At 37.0% G+C, this 18,213-nt stretch overlaps 1 protein-coding gene across 1 annotated transcript; it reads left to right on the top strand.

Annotated features, from left to right (window-relative positions):
• The first annotated feature begins 7,097 nt into the window (after nucleotides 1-7,097).
• Nucleotides 7,098-17,909, top strand: bpnt2 (3'(2'), 5'-bisphosphate nucleotidase 2). Its single transcript, XM_041247578.1, has 5 exons — nucleotides 7,098-7,872; nucleotides 9,588-9,750; nucleotides 10,650-10,745; nucleotides 12,067-12,228; nucleotides 16,660-17,909. The coding sequence occupies exons 1-5, from the start codon at nucleotides 7,534-7,536 to the stop codon at nucleotides 16,911-16,913; spliced, it is 1,014 nt and encodes a 337-aa protein (XP_041103512.1). The 5' UTR covers nucleotides 7,098-7,533; the 3' UTR covers nucleotides 16,914-17,909.
• The last annotated feature ends 304 nt before the right edge of the window (nucleotides 17,910-18,213 follow it).

Raw genomic sequence — 18,213 nt, 5'->3', positions numbered from 1 at the left:
AATTTCAGAAAATGTAATAATAAAGTAAATGGTCAGAAAGGGTTGGGGGATTGAGGGTCTGGGTTGAGGGTGGGCTTTGGGGGGCTGCACCAAACGTCCTTGCGGGCCACATTTGGGAATTCTTGCTATAAATGGTCGTCACCTGGTGGATATGAGGTGTTATGACTGCCTCCCATGAAATGATTAACACTAGAACCGCCACAGCAGTCATTTTGATGGTTTAGGGGTTTCAAATTTAAATTACTTTGCAGTTGTCTGTTTATATATTTTTTTTAAATACATGTATTAAATACCCTGACACTGTTTGAAAGGCAGCATCACAAAAATAAGCAAGTGTGACAGAAATTTAATGAGTTCTGGTTGTAAAGGGCGCCGAGTAGCGAAAGGGGAAGTCTTCAGATGGGCCGGCCTGACAGTTCATTTCCTTGGTCGGGAAGTCGGTCAGCCTGGAAGAAGACGAGACTCCGTTGCAGGAACGTATTGACACTGAAGGTAAACGAGGTAGCAGCTGCAGGCAATAGAGTCAGCTGTAATTGTCTACCAAGGGGTCATGCGTGATAGCATAAAGGGGCCAGAGAATCGTAAATCTTTTCCTTTGCTCTGTTTGTGTTATAAACTGTAAAGACCGTGTGAGACGCAGAAAAAAGAGTACGAGAAATATTTGTGAGCGTTTTGTTTGTTGTTCGTGTCTGTTTAAGTAACTGTCTGTGTTTGTATATCACTAGACGGCTAAACACGAATCTGGAGCTGTCGCCACGGGCAATCACAAAACCGGATCAACACTGCACTACAGGTCACTGTTAAACTTGTTATCACGCACCACGAGCACTACAGCATTCACCCAGATTTGGTGATCGTGTATTGTATAGTGTGGATGTACTAACTGTGTTTATTATTTGGGACTGCAAACCCATGCAATACACATTGCTGTGTATGGCCTGAGATTATTGTTTGAGGTCATCAGACCTGGATTTAAAAAATAAAGCACCTCTTTTTAAACTGGTTTACAATTGTCTGCCTGTGATTATTCAGCAGCCACTTTGCCTCAGAAAGTTATAATCCTGCCCATCTAGAACTGCCAAAGCAGTCATTTTGACTGCCTTTTACAATACATGTTTTTATTTTGAATATAACCTACAATATTCATTACAAACCTATTGTTATCTCTACACCCACTGAGTTTACAGCAATATGTCTTTGAACAGAATATGGCTCTTGAAGTCTAGACATGCGTTATCCAAAGATCTATGGTAATCCAGTCAGTTCCTTGGATAACTGGCATCTGGCTGTTTACGTGAGCATATATAGTCTGCTGTTGTATAGTATTACTATTTTACTCTCAAAGGCACACAGACAGACAGAGACTAGGCTGAAACTCAAAATAGCTCAAAGATGCATGACCACTCAAGAAGCGCTTGATATGCTTACCGCTTTGCCTGAAAATGATTCTGATGCAGGGAATGTGAATGAACACGACAGCGATGAATCCTGGATTTGTGAAACAGGCAGTTCCACCACAGAAAGCGAGGAAGGTGCCACTGAAGTGCCATGAACACAAAGAGGGCTCCCCAGGCACAGAAGAGGTTGAAACAGAAGCAGCAGTCCTGGGGATTCCTCTGCAGTGCCAGCCGCTTTGCCTGTATCCTCTCCTGCAGCAGCTGTAGGCGTGCCAGCCATGCCAACCACTTCACCCGCAGCAATACCAAGGACATCAACTCCAGCTGCATCACAAGCACAAACAGGCATTATTTGGGAAATTATACACAAAAATATAAACACAGCATGTAAAGTGTTGGTCCCATGTTTCATGAGCTGAAATAAAAGATCCCAGAAATTTTCTATATGCACAAAAAGCTTATTTCTCTCAAATTTTGTGCACAAATTTGTTTACATCCCTGTTAGTGAGCATTTCTCCTTAGCTAAGATAATACATCCACCTGACAGGTGTGGCATATCAAGAAGCTGATTAAACAGCATGATCATTGCACAGGTGCACTTTGTGCTGGGGACAATAAAAGGCCACTCTAAAATGTGCAGTTTTGTCACACAACACAACGCCACAGATGTCTCAAGTTTTGAGGGAGCGTGCAATTGGCATGCTGACTGCAGGAATGTCCACCAGAGCTGTTGCCAGAGAATTGAATGTTCATTTCTGTACCATAAGCCATCTCAAACGTCATTTTAGAGAATTTGGCAGTATGTCCAACCGGCCTCACAATCGCAGACCACGTGTAACCACGCCAGCCCAGGACCTCCCACATTCGGCTTCTTCACCTATGGGAAACTGATATTACTAATATTACAACTCAATACTACATGCAATTGAAAACTACTTCCGAACTGAACTTGAAAAAAAAATGCAGTCTTCATTCCAACACAACAGATGCTGTTTAACACAAAGTGGCAGGGTAGCAGCGAGACAGAGACTCTGAAGCCAGGAAACTGCAGTACAATGTGCGAAAGTGCACTTTAATAAACAAAATAACACCAAAGTACAAACAAAAAGACACACGGGACAAAATAAAGGTTTAAACAAAACTGTGCATTTGCCTTCCCTACTTACAAAAAACTGTTTAGGCTAGGCAGAGGATGCAGAGGGCAAGACACAGACACAGACACAGACACAGACACAGACACAGACACAGACACAGACACAACACCTCATCTCTAATGGACCCCTGTGCTCTCCACTTATAGGATGTTGCTGCTCCCAATTAGCACCAATTGTTCAATTAGGAGCAATCACATTCTCACATGTTTTTGGCAGGAACAGGAATTAATCCCATCCCTGCCAAACACCACCAAAACACACACCACCACAATATTTACAGGCAGAGCTCTTGCTCTGCCACACACAGTAACTGTACGTAATGTGCCACGAATCCTGCGTGCACATGTACGTAACCATACTGAAGCCTGCATGTTTATTCATTGTTTACAAACATTATTAACCAGCTTAAAGGTCTATACTTATCATTCTGGTACATTATTTCTAACACCCATATTCTACTTACTTTTGTGAGCCTTCATAAACTCGGAAGTATTTGATGTGTTGACTACACAACTCAAAGAAAACGGAGAATACTAATGATTTATTAGTAAATACTGACTAAACTCTAGATCCTTAAACATATATATATATATATATATATATATATATATATATATATATATATATATATACACACACACACACACACATACATACATATATATATATATATATATATATATATATATATATATATATATATATATATATATATATATATATATTAATGTTAGTTTTTATTGACTTAGTTATTTGACAGGTTAACCTCTCTTGATCTTGAAACTGGAAGCCTTATATTTGTTCTATTTTGTTCATAGTTCATTTGATATATTTGAAAAATCGAATAATGCATAAAGACTAAAACCCTAGTTTTATATTTCAATATTAATCACATAATGGAGGTGTTGTTCTGTATATTAACAAATTAATATTAACTAACATGTATATTACCAAATATTATGTCTTCCTAAATGTGCACTACACTTCCCAAACCCAAATTTGCTTGGCAATCAGTATTGTTAATAAATCCAACAAACACATAGACATGATAGTAAACAACATACTGCAGAGATCCAACTGCAGCTTTATTTTCTGTCAGTGAAATTATGTCTGCTTTTAATTGAAAGAATTTCAGACCAAGTTCTTAAAACTTGGGAAGAGAAAATAAGTGCCAGAGAGTTACAGTAACTCTTATACTGTTTGATGTGTGAACACTTTTTTCTTTAAATTATATCCCTGACTGCATATAAGGGTTTATGTAAAAAAACAAAATACTTGTAGCCCAGAAAGAAAATGTTTTCTGGATGGTGAAAGGCTGGATATTAGTAGTAAGACAGATTGTTTTTCCTGTAAGCCTTTCAAATCTGTCAGATGTCTTACACTTGTACATGGCTCCAAGACACATCAACATCTAAAGATGTCAGGTTTTCACATCCACGAAGCCTAAGGTTATAATTAAAGCTAATGATATTGACTAAAATAAAGATATGCTTTGAAGGCATTTTATTGCATTATGTTCTCATGAACTCACAGCTTTAATTCTTGAGTCTGGATAATTGAACTGCTTTGTGGAAAAGTGCAAAGCAGTTTAGAAGCAGTTTGAAGCAGTTTGACAGTTGCTGAAACTAAACTTAAACTTACAAAAAAACAGTAACATGGCCTTCAATCCAGTAGTCTGTGACACCTGCATGATGTGGGAAATCTGAGCAGACCCAGTAGAGCTAAACCAAGTGTGTGTAAAGTGTTGCAAGATCCAGGACTTGCTTCAACGAGTAAGTATGCTAGAAATGGAGCTGCACAAAATGATAGAGCAACAGGAGTTTGAGGAGCTGGTACACCTGAAATTCTTGGAAGTTTGCACCCCTAACAGACAGAAAGCTATCAGGGAGACAGAAGAGTGTCGAAACAGTTGGGTTCACATAGGCAGACAGGGAAAAAAAGAAACATCAACAAGAAATCATAAAAGTCAAACAAAGTTGACACAATTCAAAATTTAGATGAACAAAACCAGCATCAAGAGAATGAAAGGACAACAAAATCCAGGGCCCCATAAATGGTGCTGGCCAGGCAGGAAAAAAAAGGGAGGTTGTTGGGTTGTTGTTGGGGGACTCCATATTGAGAAACACAGCAAGTTCAGTGTGCAGTCTGGACCCCCTTACAACAGTGTGCTGCCTTCTGGGAGCCTTTGTCATGCACATCACTAAGAACATGGACAGGCTCCTAGAATGAACAGGAGATGACCCGGTAGTAGTCGTCCACATCAGTACAAACAGCATTGGAAGAGACAGACCAAGATCACTGCAAAACAAATTCAGAGATCTAGGAAGGAAATTAAAAGACAAGACCAAAGCCAATATTATCTGGGATATTGCTGGAACCTTGCAAAGGATCATATGGATAGCTGGAAATAAATAATCTAAATGTATGGCTGAAATTGTGGTGCACACAGGAAGGCTTCACCTTCCTTGAACATTGGACCACATTCTACAACAAGGACTATCTATATAGGCAGGACGGCATGTACTTAAATAAAAAGGGAACCAATCTACTCGGAGAAAGGATCCTCGAGGAAGTTCAGAAGCATTTAAACTAAAAAGGAAGGGGGGACAAATCAACATAAAACAGAAGGGAGACTACATAAAAACAAGAGCAATAACTCAGGTAAGGCAGCCATTAAATGGATTTATCTAAATGCTAGAAGACTGTTAGAACTTGAAGCTACTGCACTAACAAGCAACTATGATGTGATAGGTGTTGCAGAAACTTGGTTATCAGAGAGTGATGGAGATGAATATAATATTGTGGGTATACACTATATAGGAAAGACAGGCAGGACAGAAGAGGTGGAGGGGTAGCACTATACATCAAAAATAGTTTTTAAGCCCAGGTGTTAAATCTGGAAGAAAAAAACAAATGCAGAATCAATATGGGTCAGAATAATGGACAAAAACTCAAAGGGCATAATGATAGGGGCATGCTATAGACCGCCAAATTCGGATACCGAGCAAAATAATCTGTTATACAATGACAATAGAAATGCATGTAGCAAAGGAGAAGCCATACTAATGGGGGATTTCAACTTCCCCCATGTACAATCAGAAAACCTGGTGGGCAGCACGACGGCCGAAACTGAAATGGAAGAAATGACAAATGACTGCTTCCTAACGCAATTTGTCAATGCACCAACTAGAGGGGGGCATGTCTTAATTTAGTCTTTTCAAATAACAAAGACAATATAACTAAAACAGAAGTCGACCTAAAAAAACAAACAAGGACCAGGTGTCACAAACAAAGATTAGATAAAGGGGCATTCAGAACAGAAAATAGGAGGCACATTTTTATATAGACCATTGTGGGAGTCTGGAACCAACTCCAGGAATGTTGTTGAAGCTTACATCCTGGGATCCTTCATGAAGCTGCTTGATGTGATTCTGTGATTTTTTTTTTTTTTTTTTTATTGAGAAAGGACCGAGGTCAAATGTACTGCAAATCTTCAGTTATGTTACAGCCTTCACTCTCACTAAGCTGTTCAAAAGAAGCTCCTTAACAATTTTCATCAGAATTGGAAAAATTGTCTTTTGATAGCCTGTGCTAATGAATGTCCAAAGCATTTCTTTAGATATACTTAAACGGTATGACAGACACATAGTCAGACAGACATCCGCCATATAAAATGATACACTGAAGTTCCATCACAATTGCAGACCTCACTTTGGGAGATGATGAGATGTGAAGTATTAATTGGGTTCTGTTACAGAACATTAAGGTACTATTGTTTTTTGTTTTGTTTGTTTGTTTTGTTTTTTCTAGTGCAGAACATTAACTACACAATAGAACACTGGATATAATGGGTCAATTGCAATGAACTTGTAGATTTAGAACAGAGTTGCGTTCTAAGTTGCGGACCAGATAATAAGCTACTATCGCAGGATCATCCCACCTGCATACTAACTTCCCTTATGAAAATGAAAAAAACTGAGTCTAAGTGGAAATGACAAAGCAGCACACCATTCCCCAATAACACCTGGAGACATGGAAAAGCTAAAACAAATCATGTTATCAGACTTATTTATGTAATTTGCAAAGTTGTATTTGGCCATTAATGAGTGTTAAACAATTGATAAACAATCAATCAAATAATTGTGACACACAGTCTTGGTAATTATACTAAAACCCGTGCCAATGCCTTTTAATTGAGTATGTATGTATGTATGTATTATTATTATTATTATTATTATTATTATTATTATTATTATTATTATTATTATTATATATATTATATATATATATATATATATATATATATATATATATATATATATATATATATATATATATATATATATATATATATATAACATTTTTCACCATTTTTCATCCCCTAGCTCTTGGGATTTATTCAAGTAGTTTGTAGTTCATGTAAATTGTAGTTTTTTGTTAGAAAATGAAGAGGACTAGAATCCAATACAGAAAGCGAAAGATACAGGAAGTAACGAAGTTATAGTCAATCATGTGACATTTTAATATGCCTTTGACCTGGAAAAGGAAGAGGTTGCCTTTAACTTATAACGTGGAGTTGACGTGGAGCTACACACAGCAAAACAGTATTTTATGGCAGTCTTTATCCGTAATTTAGTAGCATTATTCGTGGTATTATTTATTTTTTAAAAAGATGTGCTTTAAGGAAGTGTTTCCATAATCAATGGAATGCAATTTAGCCACACAGTTCACAAATCCAGCTGGGTTTGAGAGCAACATACCGCCGTTTGTACAATAAAACACATTAACAAAAACATTATCTTCATGTAAATAAATTACGTTATTTATTCATTTGTAAAAGTTGCAAAGTACTGCAGTACTAGAACTGTGTTTTTAAAGGTAAAAGCCTATAGTGTGTGAGTATTCTAGCGTTCAACTTTTTTTGTTTCATCTTCTTAGCAAAACTACAGTTGTTTTTCTTTGTTTGTTTTTTTTTTCACACAATGTCTCCGATGGGTATCCGACTTTCCCCTCTCGGAGTGATCATATTTTGTTTATTGGGGCTTGGTGTGATATACCATCTGTACTCCGGGGTTATAGCTAATCGAATAGCCTCGTTTCGGCAACCGAAGACTGTGAATCTGCGGGAGCTTCTGGCACTGTCTGTGGAAGCTGCAGTTCTGGGAGGACAAGAAGTGAAAAGAATTCGAGAAGAAAATGCTCTGCATGAGAAATCTAAAGGGAAGACTAGAGAAGGAGCGAAGGAGATGCTTACTACGGGAGACTTATTTTCACACAGGAAGATGTTTAATCTTATAAGAAACACATTCCCCAATATACGGGTAAGTTACATTGAATAAACTAAATAGTCAGTAGAAACTAGCGTTTTTATTATGTGTGTTTGCGTGTTTAAGTCCGATATTTACGATGATCCCGTTCTTTTTAGATTTTAAACTAGTTGATTTCTATTACTTTGTGCTTTGTAACCGTAATGAAAAGACACCATTGTACCAGCAGTAGGATCAAGTACTCCACGCCATGCACAGCAGTAAAATTGGGTTTCATTGGGTCACAGTGCATACAACTATACAGCTACCTTATCAGACAGTACTGCAGGTGATAAGTGGTGTTCAGTGATGTACTGTAATATTAAATCAATATAAAAATAATACCTAATAGAGACATCACATGGGTTGTTATTGCAGTGTTATCTGGCAATGTGGCCAATAATCCTTACACTATCAGCTATAATACTACTACTACGACTACTACTACTACTACTAATAATAATAATAATAATAATAATAATAATAATACAGCTGATAGTGATCCTGGTACTGCAGAGCTACACCTGTCCTGGGGCAGGTTTTTCAAAACTTTGAATCTGGATCAAAGTGATCAGGATTTTGTAATCCTATATTTTGTGAGAGTATTTTTGTCTGGATCATCTTGATATTGTTTTTTCAGAAAATGTGTGCTGAATTACATTTATCTAGATAACAAATAATCACGATTACGAAATCCAGTTTTTTTGAGTAGGCCAGTTCTTAATCAGGCTTCCCACCCAGAATGGCAGGGAAGCCTATTGTTTTATTTGTATTATGATTACCATTATTCCATCAACTTCAAACTGCTCCTGTTCGCACGCAGTGTAACCAATCAACAAGGATCTTGGTAGGCGTCATCCTGTGTTCATTAGTTAAGATGCTAAACGCACTCCTGCGTCAACCAAGATGACCATCTGAAGCGTTTTTTTTAGAAACCTTTCAAAGTCTTCGTGGGAACCGTTGGGCCGATTGATCTGACACTTGGCATATATCAAAAGCAACCAAACTCGCTTCAAGTTTGCGAAGCAGAAGTTTGTGATAAAGCTTACTGTCAAAATGGCTGCTGCAAATTTTACTGAAATACGCCCCTAACGGCAAACTGTGTTTATTTGAAAGACATTTGACCAATAAGCTCCAAACTTTGTAGGCAGTGGAATACATGGTGTTTTGTAAAACAATATGGCTGCCAGACGGACATTTACTTCTTAGATTTAAAACTGCCTAAGTTGACAAACGGTTTACTTAACTAACTCCAAATTTCACGATCATCATCCCTGTCACTGTATCAGTACAACTCACTCTTTAAAAAATGGTCTTGACCGGAACCAAAATGGCCGTCTAATGCATTTTTTTTTTTTTAGAAACCTTAAGAAATCATGTTGGGAACCAGTGAAGTGATTGACCTGTGAGATATATATCATCTTGGCATATATCACCAACCAAACACGCTTCAACTTTGCAAAGCAGAAGTTTCTGTGACAAATTTTACTGTCAAACTGGCTGCCACCAAATTGGCCAAAACGCACACCAAACAGCAAACTGCTTCTGCTCGAAAACCATGTAACCCATTTACTCCCAACTTGGTAGGCATCATCCCGGTGACAGGTTTGTCAGTCACCTTAGTCAGTGACAAAATAAATTGTGTACAACACAGCATAGGGGCCTTTTCCCATTTAAAGACTTTGATATTTCACTTTTGACGAAATAAAGCGTATTCTCATGTGTTGTAGGTCAACTCAGAAGAACACGATGATGCTTCTGTTCATGAAACTAGTGTGTGGAACCATGTGATCCCTGAAGACATAAGAAATACGATCAGTGAGTCAAGGGAAGTGCCGGCAGAAAGCATCACGGTGTGGATTGACCCACTGGATGCCACTCAAGAGTATACAGGTCTGTATTCAGTGTGCTTTTGCTGTTTTATATTGATGTTAACATTTTATAAAAGTAGTGATGTCTGACCAAAACACTGTATTTTCCAGGGCCCCCCCCACCGAATATCTTGATTAAAAGATTAGACATACAAAGATGTGGTATCTAGAAAAGGAGCGAAGTTGCCAAAAAATGCCTTTTCATAGTTGGAACTGATTTATAACCACAAGCTCATCAGTGATCTTTTTAGTTTTAGAGCCCTGGGATGCCTTGCCATGAATAGTGCTCTATAAGAGTAGATTTTAAATATAAAAAGTGGTGTCCGTGAAGAGAATTCAGACTCATATTTTGGTTTGTGAATGAAACAAATGGAATTCACAAAGTTTTAAACAAAATGTCTAGCACGCATGTTAAACTGGTCATCTTGCAGTTTACATTATAATGTTGTAGAAAATGGTACCACATTTTTTGATGACTTATACTAAAGTTGCAGCAGGATATGTGGTGTCAAATATTCTTACTTCCTTCAAAAATCAGAGTTGTTTATAACACTATAAATCAACATAATTAAGTACTTTTGCAAGAAGATCTTGCCTGAGTTTGCCATAAGATTTGTAGTGCTATGGAAACTCCTTTCGCAAAGTTATTTGTCGCCATTAAGTTTGACCTAAGATGGCCACCTATAATCTTGGATTCCCTAGGTCAAGTTCAATCATGGGTGCTGAAGCTGCCCTCACTACAGTGTCAAAGCCTTATATCTCATCCCATTTGAGGTAGTTAATTCATATTTTCAGGTTGATATAAAGAAATAATGTGTTTTGACGACCATGACAGTGACCTTTTAAAGTTATACGTTTACAAATCATGCAGTCTGATGTGAACTCAGTAGTAAAGTATTTGTTTGTGCTGTTTTCATGCAGAGGACCTCCGTCAGTATGTTACTACTATGGTGTGTGTTGCTGTAGATGGTGTACCGGTGATTGGAGTTATCCACAAACCTTTCTCAGCCTACACAGGTATCTTGAATTGTGTTAAATGTCTTCTCTTATATTTAGGGGTCTACCTAAATCGAGATTTCGCGGATTACGAGGGGTTGAGGGGTCACTGCGAAATTCACCTCTCTTAGGGGCCAATGCATACCGGACAAGTATGGAGAGAAAAATAAACAAACCTTGTTTAAATGAACTGCTGCACAACGCAAGCTATGCATCTTCCTTCTGTTAGAAGCCCTTTTTTATTCCTTCGCCGTCCTGTGAGCATTGCACTTAAGCAAAAAACAAACAAACAAAAAACATACAGAAATAACATTTACAAAAAAAATTCTCCAAAGCGGTTAACGTTCTTGTTTACTATTCAGTTGACAACAACGTTTTAATCAGTCTATCAGTGCGTCTATACTGCTTTTATGTGACCTGTACTGTGCAGTAGAGGGTGGGGACAAAGTTAGTGCTGCATTGTTTTGATTTAGGTTGCTAAAATCAGCATTGGAGGTAAAACGGTAGAAATGGATGACAAAGCAAAAAAGCAAAGTATACTTCAGTGAATGATCGTGTCAAGATATTTCCCAAAGAAACTGTACATGCAGATTGAGCTAATTGTTTTGCATATCTTAATATGTCTTTGGAGAAAATATGATTGATCGCTATTTAGCTTCAGAATCACACATTAAACAAAAGGCTACTACAGAGGCTGCTAAACAGAATGTAAAATAAATAGCTTTCAGAAACCAAACTGGAAAGTCAGCACAGACAAAAAGGATTCCTGTCTGCAAGTTAAATCAATACTAAAACGTATTCTAACATAGCCACCTTGCTTCAGCCTGCTGCATACTTTTTTGCAGTTGGAATTTTAGACCCGAATAGTCACGTTTTCTTTGTTTTGACTCTGTTCTAATAAAATTAATTATATTGCCTTTATTAAAGTATGCCAGATGTCCTTGGGTGACCGAGTTTTTGTTTCTAATCGATTTCCATGTCTCTATAGCTTGGCAAAGCTTTGCCTTACACTTCCAACCAATTCAGTGGATGCAGAGCGTGCAGTCTCATGTATGGGCAAGTCAACTGAAGGGGAATGCTGCTTGCTTGTCTTTAACAAATGACAGCACTCTGTTTAGTAAGGAAGCAAGTACCGCTATTTTTAGGCTTTTTAGTGTTGTGAAATACTGGCTACTTGGGTTTAAACAGGTCAGCGAAATATCTGCGAAATCCTCATTTTATTCCACAACTTACCTGTGCAAAATACGTAAATTTACCGTGATTTAGGTAGACCCCTACTTATATTACACCAAGTTATCGGCATTGGAGTTTTCTAATTTTGACTTTGTGGTTTATTTTTCAGCTTGGGCATTGGTGGATGGTGGTTCTAACATAAAGGCTCGTACATCCTATAATGAAAAATCGCCACAAATAATTGTTTCCCGCTCTCATGCTGGGAAGGTGAAGGCCTTTGCTCAGAAAGCATTTGGAAATGACACAGTTATCATTCCAGCTGGTGGAGCAGGTAAGACACTGTTGACAGTAGTATAATAATATGTATATTCCCACAATTAAATACAATACAATACTATTGTTTTTTATATAGCACCTTTCACAACAGTTATCACAAAGTGCTTTACAATCTTGAATAAGCCACTTTTTTTAAAAATCATAAGCAAATCAGCCTGACGGATATTTTCAGCAACCGAGTTCCTGAGTTGGAAGAACGGAGAGAGCAACCCGGAACGTACAGTGTCACCAGCTCACGAATATAATCTGGACCAAGTTCTACAAGCCTTAAATGTCAGAAGTAGGACCTTAAAATCAATTATCTGCTTTACAGGCAGCCAATGTAAAGAAGCCAAGACAGGGCTAGTGTGCTGTCTTAATTTGGTACGAGCTAGGAGGCGCGCAGCAGAGTTTTGAAGTAGCTGAAATCGTGACATGGTAGAGTTGGGAAGGCCAATAAGAGAGAATTACAATAATCAATCCTGAAAGAGATAGAAGCGTGAATCAGGATCTCTGCATTGAAACAGCATGGGCCGAATTCTAGAAACATTCCTAAAATGAAAGTAGGACTTTTTTGTAATCGCACGGTTATGAGAATTAAAAGATAGCTCAGGGTCAAAGGTAACTCCCAAGATTCCTGGCTGTGGATTTAAGTTCAAGTTGATTGTCATCAAAGAACAGCGAGTAAAAGGAGGATTTTTTCAACTGATGTCTGGAACCAATCATAATAACTTCAGTTTTACCTGAATTAAGCTGGAGAGGTGTTGCACATACTGGGGGATTGATGTGTTTCTATGAAACGAGCAAAGTAAAAAATCAGGAAGTTAATTAAAAATGATTTAATATCTAACTGATAAAAGACAGGGAAGACAAATAGTTGATTTAAATTTGAAATTGGTCTTGGATAGAAAGATTACATTGTTACCAGAGATATTAAGTTTATAGTTGTATCTATCCTATTTGGATTCAGTGTGAAAAAATATGTTTCCAATTGTCTTCTGCTTTACAGGTTCGTATAGTATTTTAGTATTTCTGAAAATATTATGAGTAGGTGTTGAAAGTGGGAATCTCATTGTAAATGTGGAGCAATATACAATTGTAGTCAAAAGTTTACATACCCCAATGGAAATGTGTAATTTCCAGAAATTTCTCGAAAACAGATAATTATAGGAAAAATCTTTTGTAGCAAAAGTTTTGCTTTTGTGGATGTGGAAAAAGTTACAAGAAACAATGTCTACAATTATTTATTTCAGCAATCTTTTTGCAAAACTCCAAAAATGCTAATTCAAACGTATTCATACCCTGACAAGGAAAATGAAACAAATAGCTAGTTGAGGTAACTTTTTGCAATAATAACCTTTTTTTAAACAATTAGGATATTTCTCAATGAGCTTTTGGCTTGATTCTTTAGTGATTTTTGACCATTCTTCAACACAAAATTGTTCCAGTTCATTCAAATTCCGAGGACTTATCTTGTTCACAGCCTTATTCAACTCATACCAATGATTGTCAATCGGATTTGGATCGGGACTTTGACTAGGCCATTCAAGAACCTTGATTTTTATTCTTCTTTAACCACTCTGGAGTAGATTTTGATGTGTGCTTGGGTCGTTGTTGTGTTGGAATGTCTACTAGTGTTTTAAACCAAGTTTTGTAGCAAAGGGTTTCAGATTATTGGCCAGTATCTTTTGGTATGCTATGGAATCCATTTTACCATGTATTGGAACAAAAATGTTCTGTACCATTAGAGGAACAACAGCCCCATAGAAGGATATTGCCACCTCCGTGCTTGAATAGGTATGATGTACTTTTCTTTGTACGCCTCACCAGACTTTATCTAAACATATCGCCTAGCAGCGTTTCATCACTCCACAAAACCTTTGACCAGAACTCATATCCATAATTTAAATGCTGTTTTGCAAACTTTAAGCGATTGTCCTTGTGACATTTTCCTTGGCTTGCGACCATTGTGACCTTTACCATGCAATACTTGACCTATGGTTGAAATGGAAACCCCAGTCCCATTTGCAGCCAATTCACTGAATATGTTTGGCAGTTAATCTCGGATTATTATTAACCTTCCTGACAATTCTTCTACTTGTTCGTGATATAAGAACATTCTTTCTTCCAGACAGAGGGAGCGCTGTGACAGTACCATGAGTCTTGTACTTATTGATAATAGTCCTCTCATGCATGAATTATGAAGGCATCTAGCAACATTTTTTTTAATATATTTTATTACACTTTAGGCAATATAAAATAGGAAAGTTTTTTTTTTTAATGCAAAAATTAAAGAAGTGTCAATTTTAGTGGACAACATGCATTAGGGAAATACAGAATTACTCCATGCTCTTGGCACAGCTGATTGTAAAGCGAAATCTGAAATTCTTATTTGTTCAAATAAAGCAAACCATAAATGCAAAGGGTAACCTCCCTGTACCAGTCCAATGAATACTGTATCATTTTGTTCACATTTAAATCCACATTGTGAACAAAAAAAACCCCTCAATGTAAAAAAAGAAAATATATAGATATAGATATATAGATATAGATAGATAGATAGATAGATTTAAAAAAAAAAAAAAAAAAGTATTTTTTTTCTTCAAGGTTTGCTTCAGTTAGTGCAATGTATCATACATTTTCTGTTCAATATTTACATGTAAACTGAATTTTGTGTATGTTAGTGCTTGATGTGAAAGTTTGCAAAGCAACCTGGACACAATGGCCCCTGGCACTTCATGCAAATATACTTTGTTTTTCGTGTGCAAGTAGCTTCATGGCACCTGTTGGCATTTTTTTTTTTTTTTGCAGTAGTTAACTTTGGCCAGTGATCGCCCACACTGAACCTCTTTTTCCATCACGCTGGGGTGCACCAGCATTGATCAGAGCTCGAGCTATGGATGCCTTGAACTGTATTTGGTCCTTGTCACTAAATCCTGACATTTTGCACAGTAACTGAAGTGGATGTTTGGTTTTATGACGATCGGGGGGAAAAAAAATAGTGAGCATCCAAGTGTTCTTTATACCAAATTATTCCCTGAACATCACTTTTATTGAGGTTTTTTTTTCTTCTTGTAAAATGTTTTCTGATATGCTCGACATGCTCAATGTCGCAGAACTTTTCTGTCCCGTGCTGCTTTTGTTTTCATATATACAGTAGTTGTAAATTAGTTTATTTACCAGCAGATGGCGACCTTAATAAGCTAGGTTGATGTCCACTGTAGGACAACATGCATTAGAGGTTTTAACCCTCTGCGGTCCATTTATTCAGCACCTGTCAGGTGCGTTGGGTCCAATTTATTTTCACACGTGCTGTTTAAAAGTATTTTTCTTCACAGTAAAACAGGTTTAAAAGGCACTGCATATCAGCAGGACACTCAGTACTGCAACTCCAGCCCTGCCCCACTCATTGTTCGCTGTATTTATCACATACCCCTTCATAGTCGTTCATACTGATAAATCCTCTCCTGATCACTCGTTTTCTCACCAAACTCCTCAATAATGCGATCCATGTCATTATTTTATAACTATAACATCTCAAAAGTGATATTCTTTCAGCGCTGGATGCTATCTTGTTGTTTATGTCCGTGTTATCTCTGTGGTGCATGGTCTAGCTGTATTGCTCAGATCCACCCCTTTTTTTTGGCTTCTCTCAATTCCTATCAGTATCACTCAGCCATTGAAAGGCTCAGCTTTTTCCAGAGAAAAAACGACTAGAGACCTGTGCTTGACGTCTTTCTGATGATGTTGGACACGGTCCAACAACGGACTGGAAAGGGAAAATTGTAGTGTCGGACCTGGTCTGACATAGGAAGACAAAGGGTTAAAACAACGATTCTGTAGGAGAAAAACACTCCAGTGTAGCTGTCCACTATAGTTGCCTGTATGCATGAGAGGGATAGAAACAATAGTTGAAATTGGGATACTCAAATGCTTGGAAATCATCTTATCCTTCTCCAGGTTTGTGACAAATCATTTTCTGCCTAAGGTCTTAAGCTATCTCTCCACTTTTTCCCATATCGACTTATTGGTAATAATAGCAGTCATCCACTGCCTAACCCTTTTATACTCTCTAAGAATTTTCACCTACAATCCACCCTTTTCTAAACTTTTCTAGAATTAGGCTCTGCATTATCATATTGAAATTTCTAGCACCTTGTAGACAATACTATCATTGCATCAGAGGGTATGAATACTTTTGAATTAGCATTTTTTGAGTTTTGCTGAAATAAATAATTGTAGACAGCTATTTCTTGTAACTTTTTTTCCTCATCCACAAAAGCAAAACTATTGCTACAAAAGATTTTCCCGAAAATTATTTTGTTTTGAGAAATTTCTAGAAATTATACATTTCCATTGGGGTATGTAAACTTTTGACTACAACTGTATATTTGGATTCAGTTGGAATTGGCACATGGCTAAAATGTATATTTGCTTTTTTTCTCAGGATACAAGGTCCTTTCTCTTTTGGATGTGCCTGATGAGAAGCATGAAAAAGCAGATGTTTACATCCATGTGACTTATATCAAGAAGTGGGATATTTGTGCCGGAACTGCCCTGCTTAAAGCACTGGGAGGTCACATGACAACTCTCAAAGGCGAGGAAATTGACTATGCTGGGTCTGAAGCAAACGAGGGAGGGCTTGTTGCTAGCATAAACATGAACCATAAAGCATTAGTTTATAAATTGCCAAACATGTAACAGGTAAAACACTCCATATTTCATATTCAAGTTGAAAAGTTTGTTAAGTAAGTTTCAGGAGGCTTTATATTGGGTTTTCAGTCCGGGTTTGATAAAGATATTTTTACAATGTTAGGTTCAGTTATATCAAAGATATGTTCACAAAACTGGATAAATTGGACACAGGGTAAATATTGGAACGCATGTTCCTAACGCTGATCTTAATTGTGTGTAGGGGTGGAGAGGAGAGGTTATTTAAGCACCTCCACATTGGGAGATACGTTTTCAATCCGTGTGCATTAAAGTCGTGTAGTGGGAGTATGAATATACTGCTAGGTTGTATATTTGGCAGGGGTAAGGCCTGTTTTGCTGCACAAACAGTAAAGTTGACTTTTAAAGACTTCATTGATTTGCGCAATGTAAACTGTTCATTGTGTCCTCCAGTCTTCTAAGCGGCCAGTCTGAATTGTTCAATATGTTTGCCGTTTGTCTTTGGCTGGAAATACTAATCAGGCTTCTTGGACTGCCCATAGTGTAACGGACTCCTTAGTAAAGGTGGATGGGTTAGTGTGTGTATGTGTGTGTTGCTAACTTATTGGATAATGTGGTGATCAGTTGTAACAAAGCACTGCCTAATTTTATCTTCCAAAACTTTCAAAAACACAAATGACAACTACAGTCTGATATTTTTTTTTTTTATTATTTTTTACATTATTTATTTTGCTCATGTTCACCCATAACTTCATTCCATGAAAATGTTTTGTTTGTTACACTATTAAATCATCAATTAATCATGGCAATGCCAGTATTTTGTGGGAATGAGTTTGTCCTAATTCACAGAAGCTCGTGCTTGCCAGGAGTCTAGAACTGATGACATTTACATTTTGGATGGAATGGTTGTCTGTAGCAAGTTGGGGTGTATATATATATAGTGAATGTATAGGATATTTCATCCACAGTACACTTCATGTAAATGTATTTTGGCATTAAGTTATAAAACATTTGTATAAACTGTTCTCTTCTGTTATAAAACGGTCATCTCTAGAAAATCTTATATTATGTGTACACATTGTAAAAGGTTCTGCAACACACACACTATAGATATATATAAGGATATCTATATATATATATATATATATATATATATATATTATATATATATATATATATATATATATATATATATTATAGTATACATACACTAAAGTCACTATCTCCAGTTTGGAGGGGTTCAGTTATAGGTATTAATTTATTTGCATTTAACATGTAGTTAGTTTTACTAATGTATTTTCAGAATTCTATAGGGAGATGAATAATTAAT

Source organism: Polyodon spathula, chromosome 4, assembly GCF_017654505.1.
Source record: "Polyodon spathula isolate WHYD16114869_AA chromosome 4, ASM1765450v1, whole genome shotgun sequence".
Classification (NCBI taxonomy): Eukaryota; Metazoa; Chordata; class Actinopteri; order Acipenseriformes; family Polyodontidae; genus Polyodon; species Polyodon spathula.
This window is presented reverse-complemented; position numbering and strand designations above follow the sequence as displayed.

Coding starts and splice junctions, on each gene's coding strand:
- bpnt2 (XM_041247578.1), top strand. CDS start 7,534: ATGTCTCCGATGGGTATCCGACTTTCCCCTCTCGGAGTGATCATATTT. Junction 10,746..12,066: donor ACCTTTCTCAGCCTACACAG/GTATCTTGAATT, acceptor TTTATTTTTCAG/CTTGGGCATTGGTGGATGGT. Junction 12,229..16,659: donor CATTCCAGCTGGTGGAGCAG/GTAAGACACTGT, acceptor TTTTTTTCTCAG/GATACAAGGTCCTTTCTCTT.